This window comes from Akebia trifoliata, chromosome 7, assembly GCF_017979445.1.
Source record: "Akebia trifoliata isolate Shusen 1 chromosome 7, ASM1797944v1, whole genome shotgun sequence".
Taxonomy (NCBI): domain Eukaryota; kingdom Viridiplantae; phylum Streptophyta; class Magnoliopsida; order Ranunculales; family Lardizabalaceae; genus Akebia; species Akebia trifoliata.
This window is the reverse complement of record NC_141381.1, coordinates 25424402-25434041: the sequence shown is the minus strand read 5'-3', so window position 1 is coordinate 25434041 and position 9640 is coordinate 25424402. Positions and strand designations below refer to the sequence as shown.

Sequence of the window (9640 nt, the reverse complement as noted above, 5' to 3'; positions counted from 1 at the left end):
CAACAATGCTATTGCACAAATATCAACATATCATTATCCTTTTCATTAAAAGAAAAACTAGACAATGGTATTATTCAAAAATAAATGTGATAGAGAAATATGATAACATATCCATGAGGCCTTGAACATTAGCATTCCCCTAGTTAATATATTTAAATTTGATATTACTAGATTTCCCATAAATGATTAATACTTCAACTCTTATCTAGGTTCATGATAAGGTCCCAATTATTCGATTTTGGGACCATAATTGCACTAAAGATTACCATTGCATAAATGTTAGTTCCTTTAAATAATTGCAAAATTATTTTATTTATCCAAATTAATAGAGCTAATGAGATTTTATTGTTAATTGTAGATAAATAAAGTGCACGTGGAAGTTATTAAATCGCGAAACAACTATGGTTACAATATGCGAGCCAAAAGGAAGTTTCCAGAAAAATCTCGATCGATTTGAGCGCCACGTCACCGTGCCGCGATCATTTCGAGGAATTTATCCTCGAGATTTTTACAGAAGCTTCGGTGGTTGTAACTGATTGGGCCATTCGAATCGAATTATCCGCCAAATCACCCCGATTACCCGAATACAAACATTATAAATTTGAGGGTTGATTTCAAAGAAGGGGTCCCCTCTTGGGTCCCGTTTAGCCTCTTTTCTTCTATAATTTTCTTTAGTTTCTTCTTTTAATTCTATGTAATTTTTCCTTTTGATGAGCTTTTGAGAGGAGTAAGAACATCAAGAGTAATCCATTAGCTTAATTGTAACTCTTTTGGGAAATCATCAAGGAAGGAATTAAGTTGCAACACTATTCTACATTCTCTTCTCCATCTATCATCTTCTTACTTTTATTATTGTTGCAATATGATCCTTGCGATGATCGGCTAGATCCTCTTTAGAGAGATCAAGGATGCCGGAGCAAGTTCATTCTACTCATGTTATTTCAATTCTATATTTCTGTGTTTAATGTTAAATCTATGAATCTCTTCATGATAAGATCATCTAACTCATGCTTCTAATTCAAGCTTTGATGAGTATTACTTAGATAAGTTCAAGAACACTCATGCTCTGTGATGAATGGAAGGATAAGTCGGATAATCTTGCCTAAATCAGAGATCTTCATGGATACTTTTGGGTTCCAATCAATGGATACATCGAATCATCTTCCGATCCACGAGCAATGACTTGCTACGTGGATTGAGTCATATTTAGAATTAATTAGCATTTTTGATGACTTGCAATGGTAGACTTGAGCTCTCTAAGCCCTTTCTCACTAGTTTCAATTACTCTTTTCTATTGTTAATTTTCATTTTCTAATTTGTAACAAATTTGTTTTGTTTTTAAGAAAAATATGTTTTCCAATTCTGTTTTGGACTTTTATCCGATTGAATTTTTGAATTCAAACTGTCCCTGTGGAACGAATTCGACTTGCCCAAAGTCTTAATTCACATCTTAATCTCTGCATTTATTTAGCAAGATCTACAATCGATCAGTTCAATCTCGTATATTCCTAAAGAACCAATATAAACTAGTGGTCAACAGTTTTCACTTTGTATACAGAGCAATTAACATCATTTTGTTACTTATAGAAAAATGAAAAAATGACACCATTTTGTTACATATGATAAAAAATAAGGCCATTGATATCATTTTTCATTATATTTTTTTTATTAGGTTTATAGTATTGTAGTGGATCGTGTACCCAGAGTAAGTTGTTGAGATTCATTGATCACACAATCTTGTAAGATATCATATTGAATCTAAAATATTCCATCCATGCCGAGGGCTGTCAATGATAGGATCATTATCAAATTAAGTTCAATTCATTTCGATCAGATAATTTCAAGTCTGGATCGAGGATTTGGATTGTGATAATAGGTTCAGATTTGTATCTTGCTAGATCTGTTCTGGATCCAATCAAATTTGAGAAAGTATGTAAATTATTTTATATGTTATGTTAAAATATATGAAGTTCGTTTTAATTTTATATATCGAATAAGGTTGACCCAATCCTACTTTTATTGAATTGAGTTCGATCCATTTTGAGGATTTGGATTTTGATAAGGTTCAGATTTAGTATCTTATTGGATCAGTTCTGGGTCCAATAAAATTTGAGAGAGTATATATGTAAATTATTTTATACATTGTGTTTAAATATATGAAGTTCATTTTGATCATTTTATATATCAAATCAGGTTTGACCCAATCCTATTTTATTGAGTCGAGTTTGGTCCATAGAGATTCGATAAAACCCAACCCGATAAGCATCTAATCGTATCCTTGTTGGAGTGATACCAAATCCATACGATCCTTTCCTATACTATCCAAACCCGATCCATTAACAGCCTTAGTTATGACCAACATGGGCAGGCCCAAGATTAACTCGGGGATCAATTGTACTTTGATTTAAGTTTGCACGTAAGAACGGGTTAGTAAGGATTTAATAATGAAAGAATCCAAACAATGGGTTGGTAAGGTTTAATGAATGAATTCATATTTACCAAAGAAATGGGTGGAAGTTTCCTCAGTCGTCCTTAAATAAATGAATATTTATAAAATATAGTCCACTTGTTTATTTAAAAAATTGTATATATATAATAATGTCTCTTTCCCATAGATGACATTTTGAATTGGCTGACCGATTATATGATTTGCATATAATAGATATATTTAAATTTGATGTTACTACAATACCCCTAATTGATAACAATTTCAACTCTTATAAACGAGCGTACAACACTTTCACTTTGCATCCAAAGCAATTAACACCCTTAATCTGTGTGTCTCTCTCTCCCCGGTATTCGCCCAGAGGTAATCATCTCTCTTTTGTCCTTAATTATAGTTCATGATGGATGATCTTGTGATTGTGATTCTTAAACTAGGAGAAGGGTGTATTTCAATTGCCATTAAAGTTATGATAATTTAGTAATATCTGCATGAGAAATTGGTGATATAGATCGAGTTCGATATGTTCTATGTCGGGTTTGAAAGTAATATAGACCAAGTTCAATATTTATTGCGTCGAATTCGAGCTTAGAAATAACATGGCTCAAGATTGAGTGTGGGATGATGATTCACTATATATGTTGGACTCTGGTCATGGAAATATAATTTGATAGAGGTACTCTAAGCATTTTTTTCGTAGATGCACAAATTCAAACTACAATACTGCTAGAGTTATATATCATTTTTGTTTTGGACTTTAACTTTTGGTGAAAGGGAAGGGTATGCTATCTTATGCATAATACCTTTTAAGGATATTTTATTCTTTAGATTTAGTAGTAAATGTTTTGATAATCAATGCCAATATATATAAATATATTTATAAGATTTTTTATATTTACAACAATACCATTACACAAAGATCAATATATCATTATCTTTCTAACTAAAAAAAAAAATAGACAATGAATGTGATGAAGAAATATGGTAGCATTGCCATGAGATTTTGAATGCTAGCATTACCCTATTTAATATATTTAAATTTGATATCACTATAATATCCCAAATGATTACTAATTCAATTCTTATCTAGGGTCAATCTCTCTATTCAGTATATCCAAAAGAGCCAATATAAACAAGTGTTCAATACTTTTCACTTTCTATCCAAAGAAATTAATACCATTTTGTTACTTATATAAAAAAAAAAAAAGAAGAAGAAAACAACACCATTGTCCAGAGCAAGTTGTTGAGATTCTTTGATAACCCCACCTTGTAAGATATCAGATTGAATCTAAAATATTCCAGCCATGACTAGAGCTGTCAATGAGTTGGCAAGGTTTTAATAATGAAAGAATCCAAATAATGTGTTGGTAAGGTTTAATGAAAGAATCCATATTTACTACCTCTATCGTCCTTAAAAAAAATGAATATTTGTAAAATATAGCCCAATTGTATATTAAAAAAAATGTATATATGATAATGTCCATCTGCCATATATGACATTTTTGATAGGCAGACCCGCTATATGATTTGCGTATGATAAATATATTTAAATTTGATTTTACTACTATACCCCAAAAAGATTACCATTTCAACTCTTATTTAGGGTCAATCCTATCTATTCAGTACCCTAAAGAACCAAATATAAACAAGCGTACAACACTTTCACTTTGTATCCAAAGCAATTAACACCATTAATCTCTCTCTCTCCCCCCGGTATTCGACTAAAGGTAATCGTCTCTCTTTTGCCCTAAATTATGGTTCATGATTGATGATCTTGTGATTATGATTCTTAAGCTAGGAGAAGGGTATATTTTAATTGCTATTAAAGGTAGGATAATTTAGTAATGAGTTGTGCTGGAGTAACATTGAAATTGACATCATTTAGAACATTGGTGTGAACATAACCATAGACGCTTCTCACTTGTATCTCAATGAAAAGTTTTTATGGTTTTTTAGACACATCCATGTCAGCAACATCCCGAACAATGTCAATTTCAATGTTACTTGAGCATTTTCCTTTAGTAATATCTGCATTAGAAATTGGTGATATTAGGTTTGAGTTGCGATCTGGCAAGATTTCCCATTATAGAATAGAAATGAACAGTGTCCACATGACACCTTTTCATTGGAGAATAAACACATCAGGCTGCATGCCACATGAAGAACGGCTTGGTTAGGAGTCCAATGTGTTTAAAACTCCAATTAAAACATGCCAAGTAGACATCGTTTCTATTATAGGAACGAGACACCTTATAGGATCCTGAATACAGATGGGCCAAGCTTGTGTGCTAGAATTTTTCACTCGAAAAAGGCCCAATACAATTTCTCTAATACTCAGGGGCGGAGCCAGGATTTTGTTTTCGTGGGGGCAAATTACAAATAGAAAAAATTTCTGATTTTCTATGGGGGCAAAGCAGTAGAATGTTAAAAAAAATTGTGGGGGCAAATTACAAATAGAAAAATTTTCAAAACTTCTGTGGGGGCAAAGCAGTAGAATGTTAAAAGAAAATTTAAAATTATTAGTAGCTCCCTATTGATTTTAGAAATTCTTGTGGGGACAATTGCCCCCACTGCCCCCATGTTAAATCCGCCCCTGCTAATACTTATGGGATTGGAGAAGGAGTGAATCTTTCAATGCCTCTCTATCCAATCGAATAAAGATATGATGAGTGACTGTAGTTTACTAGTAACTGCGCTCACAATACAAACATCACTCACTGAATAATGCTATTGATTATTCAATGGATCGGTTCTGGACTGGGTAGGCCTCGATTTGGGACCAATCTAATAAGGAATAGATTGGATCTGGAGTTGATCTAAGTAAGCATTGTATTGAACTCATATCTAATCTCAATAACGGGATCCAGACCCAATCCGATGTCAATTAGTTCAGGTCCGGGTCCAGATCAAGCCAACCCATTCAATATAAGCGAACTTCATTATTTAAATAGAGAATATAATACAATTTCCATACATTCTCACATTTTATTGGACATGCCCCTAATAGATCCGGACATAGTTGATGCTAAAGCATTCCGATAAGTTATGGGAACAGAACCTTATCTGATCGGGTCCTCATTGGAATCCAAATCTTCAGTCTAGGACCGAAGTTTGGAACAGATCAGATCAATTGACAGCCCTACATACTATTGATGGATTTTCTTAGATTGTATTGAACATGGAAATTTTATCCAATTGAGTTTGGTCCATAGTGATTTGACAGAACCCAACACAATAAGCACCTGATCCAAGGTTTATTGGATCAATTCCAAATCTGAGCCGGTTCTACCCAATCCAAACCTGATCTATTGACAATGCTAGTCACAACCAACACAACCGGGCCAAAGATTAACTCGGGGATCAATTATACTTTGATGGATTTCTAAGTTTGTGTGTAATAATGGGTTGGTAAGGTTTAATGAAAGAATTCATATTTACCAAAGAAACACGGAGGGCAGTTTCCTCTCCCGTCCTTTAAAAAAAGAAAAAAAAAAAAGAAAGAATATTTACAAAATATGATCCAATTGTAAATAAAAATGAATATTTGCTATCAACCTCCTCGAGCCCACTACATAATTTACATATATATAAATATATAAATTTGATATTGTTAAGATACTTCTAAATGTATATATTATATAGTCCCTTTGCCATTAACATTTTGAATCAGCTGTCCCGCCATATAATTTATATAATAAATTTATTTTATATTTGATATTACCAAGATATACCCCTAAATGATAGTATTTCAACTCTTATATAAGATCAACCTTGTCTATTCAGTATCCTAAAGATCCAATATAACGAAGGGTACAGCACTTTCCAGTTTGTATCCGAAGCAATTAACACCATTTTGTTACTTAACGAAGAAATAGAACAATGGGTTGAAAGGTTTAACGAAGGAATCCAAACAATGGGTTGGTAAGGTTTAACGAATGAATTCATACTTACCAAAGAGATGAGAGGAAGTTTCCTCTCTCGTACTTAAATAAATGAATATTTATAAAATATAGTCCAATTGTTTATTTAAAAAAATGTATATATATAATAATGTCCCTTTCCCATAGATGACATTTTTGACCCCCTATATGATTTGCATATAATAAGTATATTTAAATTTGATGTTATTAAAATACCCCTAAATGATTACCATTTCAATGTTTATATAGGGTCAATCCTATCTGTTCAGTATCCTAAAGAACCAAGATAAACGAGCATACAATACTTTCACTTTGCATCCAAAGCAATTAACACCATTAATCTATCTCTCTTTTGTTCTTAATTATAATTCATGATGGATGATTCTTAAGTTAGGAGAAGGGTGTATTTTAATTGCCATTAAAGTTATGATAATTTAATAATATCTGCATGAGAAATTGGTGATATAAGGTTTGAGTCGTGATCCGGTAAGGTTTCCCATTATATAATAGGAAAGAATGGTGTCTACAAGGATAAGCCTAATATTAGCGTTGGCAATGGATTTTATTGATATAATCCAATTCAAAAAATAGGATTCGCATCGGATCGGATTTGGATTTTTCAAAATCTGGTAAATTTTGATTCAGTTTCAAATAAACTTTAACCTGATCATCTGACTGATGAAATCTAATCCGATTCTGACCCATATTCTCTCGCCCCCTCCTCTCTCTTTCTCTCTCTCAAACCTTAAGTATTTATTTATTTATGAAGAAATTGGATTTTGGTGTTTCTTTCCCAAAATCCAATTTCTTGATATATATATAAAAAGAAAACTTTGATCCAACCGGGTCCCCTGCCAACCCTACCTATTCCTACATTTTGTAAGGGCAAATCTTATTAAGACAGGCTTTAATGATGCCAAGATGAGTGGAGAGATTGGCATCATTACAGGCTATCTTAATAAACCTAATATCCACAATTGTTTGTTGGGGTTTATTAATAAAATTCCATTAAAATTGTGTTACTATGATCTTCGAAACCTTGAATGTTTGACCATATATTCTATTTATTTTTTAATAACCTTTGGCATGTTTGGTTAAAGCAAGCAGGGATAAAGATGTCAAACAACAATGGAAGTGATGAAAGAATGGGAGAAATTCATGTTTCTTCTGAAATTGAAGATGACGACAAAATATTAGCTGAGTCGATCAAGAGAAAAATTCAACCAAAACCTTCACAACATCCATGCATATATAAAGTTTCCCCAATTCATAAACAAGGAAAAGAAGAGATGTTCGTACCAAAAGTTGTATCTATTGGCCCTTTTCATCGTGGAAAAGAAAGCTTACAAATCATGGAAGAACATAAAAAGTGGTATTTGCATGCTTCCCTCTCTCGAAATTCGGCAAATTTGGAGGAATGGGTAAAAGCAGTTGGGGAGATGGAGAAAAAAGCTCGTGAGTGCTATGCAGAATCAATCAACCTCAGTCGTGCTGAATTTATAGAAATGATGTTACTTGATGGTTGTTTTATCCTTGAGAGATTCTACTTATATGCAAAGGAAGTGGAGATGGACGAAGAGGACCCCTTCTTAAGTACAAGTTGGATGAATTATAGATTACAACAAGATTTCATATTACTTGAAAATCAGATTCCTTTTTTTATCTTGGACCGTTTGTACAACCTAACTAGGGTCTCTAAGGAAGGAAATCGCTCACTCAATGAACTTGTAATGTGTTGCTTTGAAAGTATATTACCTACAGTTAAAAGGTTCCGAGTACAATCTGGCATCCATGGCAAACATATATTGGACTTGATACGCAATTTTCTCCTTCCCCCCTATCAATCACAAGATATCGACGATTCTCCAACCTGGGGACACACTTATTCTGCCACAGATCTTTGGGAGGCAGGAGTGGATTTCAAGAAGAAGGACAATGGTAATGGTGGACTACTAGACATCACATTCAATGAACATACAGGTGTGTTAGAAATCCCTCCTTTCTATTTGGGGAAAACAACAAGTTGTCTTCTCCAAAATCTCATTTGCTTGGAGGATTATGGTCGTGATTATACGAGTCAGATCAAATCTTATGTTAGATTTATGGATATCCTCATTGACTCTCCCAAGGATGTAAGATTACTTTGTAATAAAAGGATAATGGAGACCTTCAGGGACTATGAAAAGGTTGCGCGTGTCGTAAATAGGCTTGGAGAAGAGCTAATGAATGAGGATTTTTATTACGATGGGCTGTACCACCGAGTTAATAAATATTGCCAAACTGATTGGCCTAAATGGCGCGCAATCTTGATGCATAATTATTTCAATACTCCTTGGTCAATCATTTCAGTTGTTGCTGCCTTCATAATTATAATTCTAACTTTATTACAAACTATTTTCTCCATTCTTCCTTAGAGACACCCCTTCTTCTCATTCCACCAAAGTCACTCCTAGTTCTTGTAATATCAATGAACAGTTGTTGTATTGTAGTAATTACCCTTTGATTACATGTATTCAACTCTTAGTTGTTTCTCTTTACATATTCTAAGATGTTTGGTTATTTTTATAAATTAATGAATGCATATTTTGGTCAATAATTTTTTTTCTTCCAATGATTATGTAGAACCCTTATGGGGAACTTGAATCTATTTTGTTAATTTTCATAATGATTCAATTTATTTATTTTTGTACTTAGAGTGAGCCATGTTTGTTTCAGAAATGTGTGTATGTGGAATCGCTATTGGTTACATAAGGGAGTAGATTACATTGATTAGAAAGTAAAATAATAGTTCGTTAGTCTATGATGCTGGGGGTCTTAAACCCTGGAACAAGAATTAAGACTAAAAATCCAGGATCTAGAGAAACAAAGGTCACGAGGATTAATGAATCCAAAACGTAAATGATATGCCTGTTTGGGAAGACGAAATGATTGTATAGTGGCTATGATATCCGATGCGAAATAAAGCTCAATCCTCGTGCAATCTTCAGTTAACCTGAAAAAGAATAACCAATACTGTGGAAAAAGAAGTACTGCCACTTCCTTTTAATACTAAATAAATATGATGGAGATTAAATCTAGCGTACATAGGAAGGGGACGACTACCCTTTTTATAAACAAATCAATTGGTTTGATCTAGTATTTCTCAGCCCATCATAGAGAACATGGATCTAGGTAGAATCGCTCAATGTGGAATGCCATGATCCCTAAGCAACGGATTGCACCAATTTTATCATACCCCTCTTATTTTACACAAATTACAAACCCATCCTTTTTAGAA

The 9640-nt window shown here is 33.2% G+C and overlaps 1 protein-coding gene across 1 annotated transcript; it reads left to right on the top strand.

Annotated features, from left to right (window-relative positions):
- Nucleotides 1–7462: 7462 nt before the first annotated feature.
- On the top strand, nt 7463–8877 carry LOC147398561 (UPF0481 protein At3g47200-like). The gene has a single exon (XM_086448988.1). It carries the CDS (start codon nt 7479–7481, stop codon nt 8775–8777), a length of 1299 nt encoding a protein of 432 aa, XP_086305114.1. The 5' UTR covers nt 7463–7478; the 3' UTR covers nt 8778–8877.
- Nucleotides 8878–9640: the final 763 nt, after the last annotated feature.

Bases quoted from the DNA above. Each gene is read 5' to 3' on its own strand.
- LOC147398561 (XM_086448988.1), top strand. From the start codon at position 7,479: ATGTCAAACAACAATGGAAGTGATGAAAGAATGGGAGAAATTCATGTT.